This window comes from Mytilus californianus, unplaced genomic scaffold, assembly GCF_021869535.1.
Source record: "Mytilus californianus isolate M0D057914Y unplaced genomic scaffold, xbMytCali1.0.p SCAF_51, whole genome shotgun sequence".
Lineage (NCBI taxonomy): Eukaryota > Metazoa > Mollusca > Bivalvia > Mytilida > Mytilidae > Mytilus > Mytilus californianus.
Window position 1 is genome coordinate 956,642 of NW_026262703.1, and position 17,620 is coordinate 974,261.

Genomic DNA, 17,620 nt, shown 5'->3' on the forward strand with positions numbered 1-17,620 from the left:
GATTTCAAAATATTGAGGAAAAGTGGAAAATGTGCATCAGAAACATCTTTAAAGAAATGACCAAACTGCAATTTCTGATATATTTTTATTACAGGATGAGCTTGCCAGAGTATTTGTTAATTTATTTGATGCCAAGCACCTGTTGTACCAGCTTTTGTGGAACATGTTCTCCAAAGAGGTTTGTAAAAAAAAATTATTTGAAGCATTTTTTTACATCAATAAAAGATGGAAAAGTGCATATGGTCATCCCAGTTTGTAGGCTTTGTTTAAAAATTACATTTTTATGATGTTTTAGATGTTTATTGGAAAATATTATTCCGAAAGGGTAAGAGAATGTATTTAGTCACAAATACAGATTAGTATATAGAAAAATATTTTAGTTGAAAATGCTCTTTTATTCTGGGGGCCTTGGTGGCCGAGTGGTCTAAGTAGTCGAACTACTGTATCACTAGCCTGTCAACACTGAGGTTGTGAGTTCAAATCTAACAGGGGCAGGTGCACTCAACTCCAATCTTAATTGACTGGGATTGTCAGTTTTCGTACATAATGTCGGTGGTTCTCTCTGGAGACTCCGGCTTCCTCCACCAATAAAAACTGACTGCCACGAAATAGCACAATAGAGTTGAAAGTGGCATTAAACACCAATCAATCAATCAATCAATCTTTTATTCTGGATATATAGAGTAATTTTAGGAGGCCGTTTTCTAATAGTTTTCTGCTGTTATAAATATGCTCAAGTCTAGTAGTTGTAGCATTATTTTATTTTTCATTTTTAGGTAGAAATAGCTGACTGTATGCAGACATTATTCAGGGGTAACAGTTTGGCCAGTAAGATCATGGCATATTGTTTCAGATTTTATGGCCAGCAGTACTTACGAGATTTACTGTATCCATTGATTATGGAAATGGTTGTCATGGAGAAAGAACAAAAGGAATCATATGAAATAGATCCTAAAAGGTACTTATCTATTAAAAAACATAGGGAATATAGTCAAATCTGTTTACATAATTCACCATCAGAACTCGAGAAAACTGACCACATAGGAGAGGTGACCTTTAAAATGAAGTTTGAAATGTATAGGTATTTGCACAGTCAAACCTATATACAAAGGTCAACATTGTTACCAGAGAAAAATAACCTTTTAAGGAAGTGACCTATGAAATGAGGTTCAAAATGTATAGATATTAGCGCAGTCAAACCTGTTTACAAAGGTCAACATTGGGAACAGAGAAAACTAACCTTTTATGAGAAGTGACCTTTGAAATGAGGTTCAAAATATATAGATATTAGCACAGAATGACCAGATGAGGTTGTCCTGACAGAGAGGTTTTTGCTTAATAGAGGTGACCTTTATAGCAGGTTTGGTTGTATTCATATATCTTGGGTTTAAATATTTTGACAGTTAATTTATCATGTAAGCACCTACAAATAACTTGCATATGTTGCAATGTAGAAACAAGGTAGGGAATGAAGCATTTGCAGACAATTTTTATACCTTCTTACTTCTTAAAATCTCCATTGGAGATTTAAACCACAAAAGGGCCTAATGCATCTCTTATATTAATTTACTGATAAATGTACATGTGATATCTAATGGGAGTTTTGTTTATGAGAAAACCTGATTTCTCAGAAATTACCCTTTTCAAAAAGTTAACAGTGTTTATATTGGGTTTTTTTCAGAATAGAGGAAGGAGAAAAATTAGAAGACAATAAAAGACATCTCATGCTGATCACACAGAAAGTATTCAATGCCATTGTGGAATCGGCTCAATCGTACGTACTTCAATGTTTAGCATGAAATATTATTATGTAATAGACTCTTCATCTACGTATGTAATTATATAGTTTTCATTCTTCTATCCAGTAAACATTTGCTTTCAGTTATACAATAGAAGAAAACACTTTATCTTTATATTACTTCGTTAAATATAAAATTTATTGCATTTTGAATATAAAAAAACAAACAAAAAATTTTTCTTCTTTATTTCAATTTAAGAAGATATATTAAAACCTTAAAATTGTCAGTATCTGATATAGTATATATGGTTATAAATTAGTTGAATTATGCTGTAGAATTCAGAAACTGACACATATACATGTATAATTACTAAAGCATTTTAAACCTTCATGTATATTCTTAGTAAATACAATTGTTGACTGATATTTTAGTTTTTTCAGATGCCTGTAATGGACCACTTTTTGTTTAGTTTATTTCTTATTTGAATAATAATTTTCAGTTTTTTCCCGCCAAAATTACGTATTATGTGTCACTGTACTTACGAAGTGATATCTATGAGGTTCCCACAAGTACACAGCATTCATGCCACAGGAACTGTTATATTTCTGAGGTTTTTCAACCCAGCTTTAGGTAACATGCAGATTTTTTTCTATTGCAGAATCTTTCTTATCATATCCTGAATTTTGTTGATCGTTCTTCAGTCGCATTGACAAAAAAAAACTGTTTTTGATAATGGGTCTACATTTCATGGCTTTGGGAATGTTTATAATGACTTGTATTAACTTGTAATGAATGTATTATAGTAAAATATCCATTGACTGAACTCAGTAATCAGAGCATACCAAAAAACTTGTAATGGTTGTATGTTTTACAGTGAAGCACCCATTAACTGAACTTTCATATCAGAACGTCCCATAAATATTCATACCTAGAAAATGTCTAATAGGGAAAGAAATCTCCAGCCTGGATGGGGGTTGGTTAAGACAGGTTTCATCTTATTTTTAAGGACAATTTTACCAAAATTGATTGCTACTTTGAAGAGATTAAAGTCCAAATCAGCAATAATAACATTTTATTAATTAGTAAATTTATTCGAACAATTATGATTTCAATAAAAACTTACTCTGTAAAAGATTTGAAATTTAAAGAGAAATGATGTATACTGTCAATGATATGGCCACTGTCAGCAACCAATAAGTTCAAAATTGGCACTCATTAAATTGTTTGATTTCCATTGGTTACCTTGACCTATATTTTGAAATCTGTATGTTGGTAATAATAAAAAAATAACAGTAGTTACAGATTTCATAATTGTTTAAGTTAAAAGCAAGATAGTCAAAAGTTAATAAATTAATAGTGTAAATATTTTAATTAGGAAAAGCTTAATTGATATAACAAGGCAAAAAATAGGATTTTTATGATACCCTGCTTTTGATAGAAAGTCCTGAATTCAAATAAACTGATGAACCATCAACAAAATGAAGGTCTGCTTGTAACACTTTTACCTTTGACCTTTCAGTACTGGCATGGCCACTTGTATCTAGAGCTTGTCGTATGCTAACCCTGCATTGACCTTTAACCTTCTACTGACAGGTTTCCATCAAAACTACGGAGTATGTGCCACTGTTTATACCAAGTCGTGGTTCAGCGATTTCAGCAAAGTAGCGCTGAAGCCGTGTGGACCGTCATAGGAACGGTTATATTTTTACGATTCATCAACCCTGCTATAGGTAACAAAGATTCCTATTAATAGATGTGGTGGTGTTATGCAATGTAAACCTCCATTTTGAAGATTTTTTTGTGAGATATATTCATTTGAATACTTAGCTATAAATTAGTAGCAGAATATTTGGCCATTATATTTATTTTTCATTATTCTATTTTATTTTCGTTAAATTTATCATTTATGAATAATTTTTCGTTTGCAAATAACGTCTGTTTTCTTAATTTAAAACTCACTTATGTTCCAATCAGAGTTTATTCTCCAAATTACAGTAAGTAGCTCAAAGTTAATGATTTGGCCTATGGCCTTTTTCAAGGTCATTACCTTCAAGAATTTAATTTTGTTTCTATTTTGTCTTTGCTTTTTTTTTTTTACAAAGTTTTCTTACATTGTTGCGATTCAGTATTTTTTCATTACCAAATCTCACAAATGAACCTGAGAAAAGCTTTTTTGTTGTAATTGATCAAGTTGGGGTGTTATTCTGTTGAAGTTTTAGATGATATATTTTTCTACTAAAAGATTATTTTGGTTTGTTTTAGGAATTGATGAAATTTTGGTTGAGTTTGTAGTTTTGATTTTTACTCGTATGCGATTTAACACAAAAGTTAACTTCTAAAAAGACTAATTAAACTAATTTCAGATTTTAGCTTAAGATACCTAATTTATCCTATAGTATTTTAACTTTTTCGTTTCTTATGATAGATTTGAAATACTTTTAAACTATTGTTGTATTCCATGAGAAAAGGTGAGTGGAAAGGTCTAACCAACTAATTTTCACAAGGGATTTATGAGGGTCGTAATGGGGGTACCTTCATGACGAACAACGGTAAAAAATCTGGCCAAATGACGTTAACAGTTATTTTTTGTGCATGACGATAAAATGAACACTTTATGACGGTAAAATTAATTGACTGATTTTAACGACTCCCATTAAATTCTTTCCAAAAATAACGGTAATGGTTAATTATTCCCCTCCAGACGAAGTCGAAGGGGACTTTTGGTTTGCACTCCGTCCATCCGTCTGTCTGTCGGTCTGTCCATCCATTCATGCCTGAAGATATTGACTTGATATTTGTTATATACACCATGACAAGTTATAGATCAAGTTAGCATTGTGTTCCAGTACAATGAATTTTCAACCAGTAGGGGACTATGTATTGCCATGCACAACTCTCAGAATGCTTGTTATTTGAGACTTTTGACAAATAATGATAAGGATATTTTGACGAATCACGATTAAATTTTAACCAATTTGATGCTAACAGTAGCCGAAAATTACTGTTTGATGCCTGACGGTAAAGAGCATTCCTACCCTCATTTATTTATTGTAACACTTGTAGAGAGTAGCACAAATATATTCAGCAAAGTTAGAAAATTAGGGAAAAATTAAGTTAATAACAAGAAGTTGGCTAGAGAGGGCCAAAAGAAAGTTGATTATGTCCATTATCAATGAAAATAGGTTAGTTTATTGAATAGCCACAACATATAGACAGAAAAAGTATTACAGTCAGTCCTTATAATTTAATTCTAAATTCCATTTTTAAGAAGTAAATCATGAAAAAACATTGATGATGTCACAGTCACATGACCACATTATGTCTATGAGCTGATAGACATAAAACTTTCAGCCAATCAGAAGATGTGTTTCATCCAAAATTAAGTTATTACAGAATGTAAACAAAAATAAACATGCAATAATATAACTTATTGCATTAGTGCAAAAAAAGATTCAAATTAGTGACATCATCAGTGACAAAATATGTTTTAAACAAATATTAAAGCTTCACTCTACAATAAAACGGTTATTGCATGAATAATGGTAAATTTCATCCCTCATAGAATATATATATTGCAATTGCAAGCTTGTTCAATATAAAAATCTACTCAGGATCATATTCACCAATGTTCATTCAATGACCCTATACTACAGTTTGCCCAACAGCCTTTATTTAGCATTATCAATACATAATGATTCAAAACTAAGTCTTAATTTTAGAACTGGAATGTGAGCAATACTTTATTTAAAGAAAAAAAAATCATGACAACATTTGATTTCATACATTTATCAATTCTCGTAAAGTAAGATATTAGAGTTTGTACATTTATTTTCCATTGTGAGAGTAGATTCTTCAGCATAAAATTCAATATAAAGCAATATTGTTGTAATTTGAGGAACAGATTAAAAAATCAAAAGGGAAAGATATTTTAATATGGCAGTTCATATGGAGGTTTACATTGTATGTTGTCATAGAAACACAGTGTTGGTGATGGGTGTCAATAAACTAATTCTGTGATAAAAATATGTGGTGAAATATAAAAGAAATAGTTTCCATGGGAATGACACATATTTTGAGCTAACCTTCTTTATGTTTGCTTATGATCAAAAGTCCTGAAAGCCAAAAATATGAAACATTTGAGGACTTAAAAATAAGAATAGCTGAAAAACATCTAAGGTCAGCTTTGCCTGAAGGGCGTTGCAACCTTAGTAAACATAAGTTTTGAAACTGGAAATTAACAAACAAAATATATTGCCTGTATGTTTTAATTTGATAGAGATTATTTTTCTGGGGTATAGGATTTTCGTATGGGAGGGGAGGGGGCTTAAGGAGAAACTTAAAGTTCATAAAATTTTATTGCAAAATATTTTGCTTAGCACACCATTCCATAATTTCTACTCTTTTCTATTCATTGAGATGTTTCTGTCAGCACTAAATGTTGTAAATTTTTTTTCTCTTAAACAATTGAAATATGTTCAATAGTTTTTTTTGAAAAACATTTTATTATTATTTTTTTAATAATCTTTACATGTTATATTATTACTTATCTGTGTTTTTTTATATTTTGCTGCAGTAATCATAAAATTGTAAAATTATGGATTCAATTTAAAAAATATGACGCATATAAATATAAGGACACATGTAACAAAATATACACTCATAATGATATATGTATAGGGGCCTAAGCGGTCAAGTGGTCTCGTGCGTACATCTGTGATCACTAGCTTTTCAACTCTGAGTTTGAACCACACTGGTGGAGAGGGGTGTTCGACTCCAAATTTTATTGACGAAAATTGTCAGTTTTCCTGCTCAAGGTTGGTGGTTCTCTCCAGGTATTCAGACTTCCTCCATTAATAAAAACTAGCAACCATGATATAACCAAGGTCACCATGATATAGCTAAGGTCGCCCATATAAAAAAAAACCAAACAAACAAACTGATATATGTATGTATGGTGTGCAATTTTGACTAGGAAGGTAGTTTTTCATTAACATGTATAATGGTTTACTTTTACAAATTGTGTCTTGGATGGAGAGTTGTCTCATTGGCACTCATACCACATCTTCTTATATCTATAAAAAATATAGTTATCAAAGGTACCAGGCTTATAATTTAATATGCCAGACGCGCGTTTCGTCTATATAAGACTCATCAGTGACGCTCAGATCAAAATAGTTATAAAGCCAAAGAAGAAAAAAGTTGAAGAGCATTGAGGACCCAAAATTCCAAAAAGTTATGCCAAATACGGCTAAGGTAATCTATGCCTGGGATAAGAAAATCCTTAGTAATTCGAAAAATTCATAATTTTGTAAACAGGAAATTTATAAAAATGACCATATAATTGATATTCATGCCAACACCGAAGTGCTGACTACTGGGCTGGTGGTACCCTCGGGGACAATAACATCCACCAGCAGTGGCATCAACCCAGTGGTGTAAATAGTTATCAAAGGTACCAGGCTTATAATTTAATACGCCAGACGCGCGTTTCGTCTATATAGATATTATGAATTGGATTGTGTTTTGCCATGGAATGCAATGTTTTGTCCCTGAACTGTATGTTGCTGCAAAATAAATAGTTTTGCTCATTAATATATATATCTTAGCCTAAATCTTGATGTTTAGCATTAACGGAGAATAATGTCATCTGTACAAATACATGGACAAACACTAAAAACAATATTAAGCATGACGAAAATACCCTAATATATAAAATAAAAATGTGAGCTTTGGGATTGCAGAATTTTCCATATTTATAGAGGCATGATTAATACTATACCATTAATTATGTATATGCATATTTATTCTAACCATTTATTGATAGTAAAAAAATATTTTTTAAAAGAGGAAAAAAGATGAAATAATAAATTTATCATGAAAATGGTGAAGGTGACAAATAAATATTTGTTATTTTGGCGCTATGCTTAAATGTCATTTTGTCATTTTTATGAGGAAAAGTGGAATTAGTTTTGAATAGCAAAGACACTCATGAGCATTGTCTGTGCCATATATTTAACATATAAATAAACAATTTTAAACGATTTTACAGAAATACTCATTTCAACATGTTTCTCATATAAATAAGCAATTAAAATTGGCAAACTTCATGGCATTGTGAAAAGGTAGATTACAGCTTAAATGATTTAATGAATTTGTACGGGGAGAGTTGCTGGGATTGGAAATTGAAAGAAATGTAAAGTTACAGAATTAGATCGCACATACCACTTTGATAAAGGGAGTAAATTACATATTATTTCTATGTCACTTGTATTGCAGAGTCCAAATTGATAGTCCGCTATCTATTATCGATCAAAAAAGGTTTTTTTTCTCTGTGAAATAGAACAATTTTTTCCCATTCTTATGGCAAAATCACAGCTTTCTAAATAAAATTTGTTGATAAAGAATATTTTGTATGCATCTTCAGATGGTTTATGTTTAGATTGTAGTATACATGTAGCATGCTATTTTTAGTGTCGCCATACGAATCTGGTATAATCGATGAGGAGCCATCAACCAAAGTGAAACGTGGATTGACGTTGATGTGTAAGATCATGCAGAACATTGCCAACCATCTCCTGTTTACCAAGGAAACACACATGAGGACGTTCAATGACTTCCTCAAAACAAACTTTGAAGCTGGGAGAAGGTGAATAATTTTACTTTTTTGTCTTGCATAGAAAATCTTGTCTATGACACATAGTGACTGCAAAATCAGATACATGTATTTATGTCCAGACCTGCCAACTATCCCGATTTATGGGGATATCCCCCATGAGGGGTGTTGACCTGAATTTTGAAATTCTTTATTTTATAAACTGAACACCTCAAAACAGGCATTCAAATGAGTTAAAAGAGTATTTAAGCACATACATACTCATTCAAACAATATAGCAGAAGATTAAAAACACTTATGACAATAAAACAGAAGCATACGTTCCTCTTGCGCTTAATATTCCCCATGGAGATTTTGAAAAGTTGGCATGTATGATGTACTGTAAACTAATATATTTTCCCAAGCTGTTTACTTTCATTAGTTGTAAAATATTGCATATATTGTTGCAAATGTGTCAATCATGGACATTCTCTTATATGAATTTATCAAAAAGTAAGACAATTGCAGTAAGTAAATGGCTAGGAAGTTGACTTGAAAGAGTTTAAGGTGAAAATGCATACTTTTATAGTTATTGAAAAAAGTTATGGGGCACAGATGATTAAGATGTGTATCCACATGTATAAATTAGAATCAAACAAAAGCAGAACCCTCATAGAACTAACCAGTGTTCTCCCCACAAATTTCATATAGCATCCTGGTAAACAGGGAATTCTAAAATACCATCTTAATTCTAGAAATTATAGGATCACATCCATAACTCAATCTATAACATAATAATCTCAGATAGCATCACATTCAAGCAATATAGCATCTCATTACCATGATGGTAAAAGGCCCTGGGGAGAACACTGCTGACTTGTACTGTTTCATTGTTATATGGTTATTTTCTGAAATCTCATTAGAAATTTATGTACATTTATGACACAATCACTTTTTTCCTAAGACAAGTAAAAAGAGGTGAATAATATCAATACAGAGTTTAAATTACCCATTTCAGAGGGGAATATGATACTCAGAGGGGAATATGAAGTTTTGTTCAATGTCACATGGGATCGTCTAAACCAATCAAATGTTGATTTCGCTATCAATATTTAACTCTTTCAACACTGCATAACTTTCAATGTGTTATACCTTCAACACTAAGTAACTTTGAGACTTTTCATTTATTTAGGGTGGGTACTTTTAAACTGATGTATATTTGTACTCAGTCGTCCAATTCCATCATGTGAGATATCAAAATAATCAGCATACTTTGTACTTGCTGTACCTGTTTGTCTTATTGTGACTTATGGTGATATACAGGTGAGATACAGGTAAAAATACAGGTAAATCAGGTAATTTTGATAAACTGGTATTTTAACTATGACATCACTTTTATTTTGTTTGAATTTATATTGATATGATAGTTTATGATTATTAATAAAAAAAATGTGATATTGTCTCAATTGACAAAGTATTTGTACTTCGTTAGCACAGGTTAATGTGTAAACTTTCATGTATGATTTTCGGGTGGCGTTCAAATTAGTTAAATTGATGATAGAAGTGAAGAATTCTTCAGTATAAAACATTGAAAATAGTTCAGGGCAGATGCTGAAGTGTCAAAATTTCTAACTGGGCCCACGTTCCCTAAATTCACGAATGTTTCTTGAGTTTCTGTCTTTCTCCATGTGTCAAAATTTTTGTCAACATGTCCGCGTCTTCAAACTCCTCAAACGTCATCTTCATCATCACTGTCCCCTACTATATTTCTCCATTGCCTTTCTTATTCATTTCTGTCGGCTTGATTAACATTTGTTAAGTCGAATTGGTCGACATAATCAATAATTTCGTCTCCTGACAGTTCGTTTTCACTATTGCTATCCACCATTTTGTGTACAAAATTTCCAAAATTTTTTCATCGCTAATAATAGACCAATGTTTACTTTATTTTCCATTAAAAGTATGGAAAAAGCCAGAGAAACTCGAATGAATGTATATGACTTTAGAGGGGTTTTCCCAACAACAGACCAATGGAAATCTCGGATTAAAAATAGTAGCATGTGCAGCCCAGTATAGCGGGCTATAGTGTTTATGGAAGTAAAATTGATTTCCTGGTAAACCAGGTCATAGTGCTGAAAGAGATACAGCTCTTCTATAAAAGCATGCAAAGCAAACCTTTGATCAACTTGCTTGCTATGTTTGTTTGGATGTTTGTAAACAAAAGGTAGGTAGTCTGTTTCAGTCTGTTTACTATATAATGGAATTTGATTAGACAATAAACATTAACTTTATTGCATGTCAATTTTTATTGTCCAATCAAATCCCAGTATATATAAAACAGACTGAAACTCAGCCTACCTATTGTTTGCAGACATCCAAGCAAACATAGCAAGCAAGTTGATCAAAGGTTTGCTTTGCATGCTTTTATAGAAGAGCTGTAAATACAGTGGAATAATACCACTCATTTACCTCTTTAAAACACAATTATTGTTTAGTGTTCATTAAAAAAGTTGGTTCTTTGTAAAAATACATATTTAAAGCAGGCAATCAAAGTCTTGTAAAAATTAGAGAAGTTCAACTTCTGTCAACTGGGAAAAGAAATTTTTATGCCCCACCTAGGGGCATTATGTTTTTCGGTCTGTGCGTCCTTTCGTCTGTCCATCCGTTTGTCTCGCTTCATGTTAAAGTTTTTGGTCAAATAGTTTTTGAAGTTGAAGTCCAATCAACTTGAAACTTAGTACACATGTTCCCTATGATATGATCTTTCAAATTTAATGCCAAATTAGAATTTTGACCCCAATTTCACGGTCCACTGAACATAGAAAATGATAGTGCGAGTGGGGCATCTGTGTTCTAAGGACACATTCTTGTTTCTACTAATAGGAATATTCTGGATGTTTTAAATGCCTCAAAAGACAAAATTTGCATTACAGGAATTTAAATGTTCAAGAAATTTATGATGTGCTAGAAATTGGAATTGAGTTGTTAATAAAATCAGCCAATATATTCTGATTGTCTTCTTTTGTAGATTTTTCACAGAGATAGCATCAGACTGTGACATTCCAGATACTGGTAACCACAGCCTCTCTTTCATCAATGATGCCAATGTTCTTGCTCTTCACCGCCTGCTCTGGAATAATCAAGAAAAAATTGGCGATTATTTATCCAGTAGCAGGTATACAGGAGAAAAAAGGCAAATGTTTTTTTCTGATTTTTATAGATGTTGTGTGTAGACTGGTGTTGTACGTATGTATAGAAATTCATTGCCAAAACTCATTATTTTTTCTGTAAAAAGTTGTATCAGATTTTGGTATTTTCCATTGGATATTTCGTCAAAGTCTCCTTGACAATGTGTGGAAACTTAAATATATACAACAAAAGTTTATATTTAATTTCCCCGAAATTTATGATTTATCTATTTTGACATTTATAACAATGGTGAGATTTGACAATGGTTACTTAGTATATATATATATCTAGCTATACAATAGAAATGAATTTTATAGTATAAACCTATTACATGTATGTCACTATTTTTCTCAAATTTGTCTTTGATTTTTCTGTATGATAATTTTTCATTTCAAGCCACTTGAGTGCTAAGAGTTTTTTTTTTCAGTCAAGTAGAAAAAGAATGTATAACGTGACTTTTTTCCATTGAGTAGAAAGAGAATGTATGAAGTCATAAGCCTACGTCATTGACATTGCATAGGAAAATAGCGATAAACAATCATCTTTCAAACGCAAGGATGTTTCTCAGCTACATCTCATCTCAGGGCTGTTCTTCACTCAAATTGTAGCTGCAAAACTCCCTTTTCTTTGAAAATCCATCAATAGTCTTATAAATAGTGTATTCATTTCTTTCCAAATAGAGGCAATAACTTAATATATTTATATGATATATATATCTTGTCATATGACTATGACATAGAACTTTGGTGGATAGTTGTCTTATTGGCATTCAAACTACATCTCCTTAATTTTATATGATGATATTTATTTTTTGGTTCATTTGAATGAATTTCCTAATTAGGAAAGATTTAGTGTCTGAAAAGATATAATTGGGATTACCCTTCTTTTTACATTTTGTGCTTCCGATTGTTCAATTGGATCAATTTTAAATCATGAGTTATGCAGTAATTCTGAAAAGTAATATACACTTTTGGTTCATGATACATGAATTTCAAACTTTCTTGGTCTGAGATGTATAATATGTAGCCTTTTTGATGTATTTGATCAATAGATAAACTTTAGTTAATCTAACTGTATAACTGCAGTTATGGTAAAAAAAGACATGAATGCTTTTTCTTTAGATAAGACTTTCATGTTAGAGTGTTAAATATGGATTCTACCACTGAATCAAGTGTGATACAATATTTCTCTAATTTCCATGCTATCTTCACATGTCTCGATCTTTGTGAGAAAAATATTTCTCCTTTCTAGAGAAAACTTTGTTCTCTGCAAATAATTGGCCGAAATTTCAATTATGACCACAAATTTTCTTGATTTCTTCTGAATTTCCTATTGTGAATCATGAAAAAGGTGACCATGCCTGATGTCATCACATATAAAGAACACAACTTTCTGCAAATCTTTGAAGGGGAAGGATAAACTTGTTTAGAAATCATCTTAAAATATTAGAGAAACAGATTCCACCACTATATCTCATGTGTTATGATATGTAGACAAACTTCATCCTTCTTATCCAATGATTTGCGAAAAGATGTGTTCTTTCTATTTGACATCGTTGCCTTTTTTCGTGATGTCACTATGGGAAATTTACAGGAAAGCAAGAACATATGACATAATAATTGAATTTGGACGTATTAAGAAATGAGATCAAACAAACCACACATTGATTTAAAAAAAAGAAATAATCAACAGGTCAGGATAGTGGCTAAGAAATAGAGAAAGTAAATTCCACTGTTTTGATACACTGTGGAAGCATCAAATAGATTGAGTCTAATTTTCAATCTAACATCATGAAACTTATATTAAAGTGATAAATGAAATGGAAAATATGCTGAATATGAAAGAAGTTCAAAAAGTGGAAACTATTTTATACATTGTACCACAATAAGCAGAATTGACCATTGTCCAGAAAACTTACTTCCAATATGATCAGTGATCAGTGTGAGTTCTTGAATTCTTTAACCTGTCTTTACCAAGTTACATGATTATATGATGATTACAATTTACATTATTATAGTTTAAAAATATCACATGTTACTCCAAGATAAAAAAAAATGAGAATATGTATCAACAAGAGAATCAAGAGTCGATTGAAACATTAACCATGGACATTTTTATTATGATGAAGTTGATGCTATCTAACATTTATTTCCATCTTGGTGACATTTATTTACTTTTGTTTAATTTCTAATCATTGTTTTTATTAGCCAATTGAATTCTAGTACAGTTCACAAACAGATGACTGAATAAACATCTTGGTGAAATTAACCATTCTTATACATTCTGAAAAATAAACATCTTGGTGAAATTAACCATTCTTATACATTCTGAAAAAGGATGTGAAAATAAACCCTTAAAAAAATTCAGAATTTGAAAATAGTTTTTTGTTTGCAAAAGCTTGATGACTCTTGAGTCATTCAGATTCCTTCTAAGACTTTATAGACAATGCCATTAAAATACTAACATTTTTTATGTTTTCTGAGCGTTTCTCAGACTAACTTATTATGGTCATGTTTTTTATGTAGATAATGTATTTTGCAAGTAAAAAATCTACACTTTAAAGTACAAATTTTTCGACAGTATCCTTAAATAAATCCAAAGAAAATTAAAAATCCAATACACAGCTTTATCTTATGTATTAACACATATACGCTGCCAAAGACCAAATACTGGTCTTTGATGTCATTTAATCTTTTGTGCGACTCACATTGCTGTCTCAGTGAGGTTTTTCAAATATCGCCTTAAAAGTACAAAGAAAAACCTATACAAAAGCTGCAATTTTAAAACAAAAGTGTTTACTTGTTGTAAGTAGGAATTATAAAAAAAAATGAAAAGTTATGGTTAAAGTAATTTTTGATAAATTTTTCAGTATAATCTATTTAAATTTCTTACATATACTATTGAAGTAATAAAATACCATCAAGATTTCTTGCCACAACATAGTATTAAATAATCCTTATTTGAACTTTTGCCCTATAGAGATCACAAAGCTGTTGGAAGAAGACCATTTGACAAGATGGCTACTTTACTGGCCTACTTGGGACCACCAGAACACAGGCCGTTGGACTCACAGTAAGTTTTTTTTATAAACTCAAACTCAGTGAAAATGTTGGAGAAAGATGGATAATGTTATGACCAAAAGACGAACAACAGTCATACACTACACAGAAAACTAAACATTGAGACTCAAATTCTTCAAAAACATGAGATAAACTCAGGTTCTATGAAACTAACAGCATATCCTGCTCCACCTTTGACAACCTTTATGTTAATTTTATAACTAGAACAATTTATAATTTGGCCTTGATAGAAATCATTTTGTAGTATCCTCATTGTTGTAATTTGAACGAAGAAGTTCTGTTTTGTGCAGATGAAAGAAAAAATAGCTGTAAAATCGCCAACTATGTCAGGTTATGAATATCATTAATGACCTGAAATAGTTGACATTTGTAGTTACTGGATACACTTGTTTTTAACTATTTCTGTATATTATTGATCAGACCTGAAATACATAAAGTTGGCAAATTTTACAGTTGAATTACATAGGTGTACTTACGGAATAAAATTTTTGCTAACTATTTCAAGTTCTCAAAATTATTGATGTAATTACCTGAAATAGTGGCAAATTTTACAGTTTAACAACTTAGGTGTGTCTCTACTGCATTAAATTTTTATTTGCTTTATCTAAGATGAACCATTAATCTTTATTAGCTACTGTGAATGTACAAAATAAAATTGTCAAACCGTTTTTTCAGTCATCTTTTTGTGACCTGTACTAGAATTTGATTGGCTAATAAACCTACAATTATTAGTGTCTCATTAGGTACTGAACGAAGGTAATATTGACTTTATGACCTGCCTAGGAAGCAAGCATAATAAAGTTTATTGTTATTGGTCCACACTCATTTATATGTGCTTTAACAATTACTTTTTTTTTTACGTTATGTTGAATAATAGAACTTTTTTTAAATTTCATTTCTATGCTGTATGCAAAATTGCTAGCTACCTCCATTGTAGGATTACACCCTTAAAGCCTCAGTACCTACCAGAAAGCACGAACCACCAGAGACCCAAAGTTACAATTTTCTCCTTGTACAGAATGAATCAAAGTTTTCAGTATCTTCATGGCTAGATAGACCTAATTTTGCTTTGTGTATACAAAATTAATTTGATTTAGCTTTCAGTAAATTCTACCCTCACCATCCCATCACCTACCATTGCCCCCCCCCCCCCCCCCCCTTCCCCCCTGTCTTTACTAGTAATGTTGCAGCTACAGACTGACACTCAAATTAAAAAAAAAATTGGAAAGGTTCTATTGGCCTGTAGTAGTATTTCTAACATGTCTCATAGAAATTTTACAAGCCTTGACTGGTGGACCTGTTTCTGTTAGATACCCAATAAAAAAATAAATATTGCTCAGCTCTATGAACCAATTCTAGAATTTTAAATTTAGAATCCTGATCTGCATAACAGCTCATGTGCATTTTATCACTTTCACCTGCCCATCTTGGGCAATCCACATATGCCAACCCAATTACAGCCGATTTCAATGAGTGTGTAGATAAAGGTAATATCTTTGGTTAGCTTGCTTGCTAGCTGAACCGTGAAGTCATTGTTTGGTAAGGTATACTACCCTCCTTTCGAAGTAGCCTAGTCCAACAGACAGATAGGTTGGTTTTCTGTCGGACTAGTCTACTCTTAAAGGAGGGTAGTTTACCTAACCAAACAATGACTTCACGGTTCAGCTAGCAAGCAAGCTAACCAAAGATATTACCTTTGCCTACACACTCATTGAAATCGGCTGTAAACCATATATTTATTCAAACATAGATTTCAAAAGTTTGAATAATTTGTGACAGTGTATATTAGGTTCAGTTCTTATGATGAAAGGTTAGAAATGTCATATTCAATCTAAATAATAGGCACAGGGGACTTTCTACAAGTTTTGCCCTCTAAGTGGCAACTTTTGCTTTGGGTGATTAGAAATGGCAAAACCCCTGTGGGCTGTAAAGGGACTTTCTAGAAGTTTTGCCCTCTCTGTGACAACCCCACTTTGGCAAGTGGAAATGGCAAAATCTTTGGGTCTGTTAAGGAGACTTTCTAGAAGTTTTGCCCTCTCTTTGGCAACCCCACTTGGGCAAGTGGAAATGGCAAAATCTTTGTGGGCTGTTAAGGGGACTTTCTAGAAGTTTTGCCTTCTCTGTGGCAACCCCAATTGAGCAAGTGGAAATGGCAAAATATTTGTGGGCTGTTAAGGGGACTTTCTAGAAGTTTTGCCCTCTCTGTGGCAACCTCACTTGGGCAAGTGGAAATGACAAAATCTTTTTGTGCTGCTAGGGTGACTTTCTTGAAGTTTTGCCCTCTCTGTGGCAACCACACTTGGGCAAGTGGAAATGGCAAAATCTTTGTGGTCTGTTAAGGGGAGTTGCCAGAAGTCTTGACCTTTTTGTGGCGACTCCCACTTTGGGCAAGTGAAAATGGCAAAATCCATATGGACTGTAGTGTACCAAAGTATTTCTACAGTTTGGAAGCCATGCCTTTATCATAGAACAGTGAAAGCATGTAAACAATAGAAGCCTTGTGTCTTGTAGGTGGAGCAGTATGGATATGACCAGCACAAAGTTTGAAGAGATCATGTCAAAACACAACATGCATGAAAAGGATGAATTCAAATCTCTGAAAAATCTCCACATATTCTACCAAGCTGGGACCAGTAAACAGGGACACCCTGTCTTCTACTATATCGCTAGGAGATACAAGTAAGTAGGAAAAAGACATACTGTGGATTCATTTTATTTTGTGAATATCAATTTTTATGATTTTGCAAAAGTCTGCATACAAGCTTACGGAAAATTTTCGAGGAGTTTCACAATTTTTCATTCACCAAGTTTTGTTTTGGTCTTTATTTTCTCTTATTATAATCATTGATAATCCTATTTAACAATGAAATTTATATTACAGGATATTTTCAAAATTTTATCTCTATCACAAAGTTAACGAAAAAATATTCCTCTTGCAAAAATTGCACACTTTACAGTATACATGCCCTAGGAAGCATAGGTGGTGTGGTCAGCTGTTCTCTTCAAATTTGTTGCAACTC

The 17,620-nt window shown here is 32.0% G+C and overlaps 1 protein-coding gene across 5 annotated transcripts in view; it reads left to right on the forward strand.

Annotated features, from left to right (window-relative positions):
- Nucleotides 1-17,620, forward strand: part of LOC127703812 (neurofibromin-like) — a 97,071-nt gene that overhangs the window by 39,993 nt on the left and 39,458 nt on the right. For 2 of the 5 annotated variants that reach the window (XM_052207883.1, XM_052207886.1), the window contains 8 exons: nt 95-178; nt 777-958; nt 1,682-1,774; nt 3,333-3,469; nt 8,211-8,385; nt 11,360-11,506; nt 14,500-14,592; nt 17,112-17,279. In XM_052207883.1, coding sequence (XP_052063843.1) covers nt 95-178; nt 777-958; nt 1,682-1,774; nt 3,333-3,469; nt 8,211-8,385; nt 11,360-11,506; nt 14,500-14,592; nt 17,112-17,279 — 1,079 coding nt within the window. Of the gene's footprint in view, nt 1-94; nt 179-776; nt 959-1,681; nt 1,775-3,332; nt 3,470-8,210; nt 8,386-11,359; nt 11,525-14,499; nt 14,593-17,093; nt 17,280-17,620 lie in introns of all 5 variants that reach the window. The other 3 variants (XM_052207884.1, XM_052207885.1, XM_052207882.1) reach the window with 2 other exon arrangements.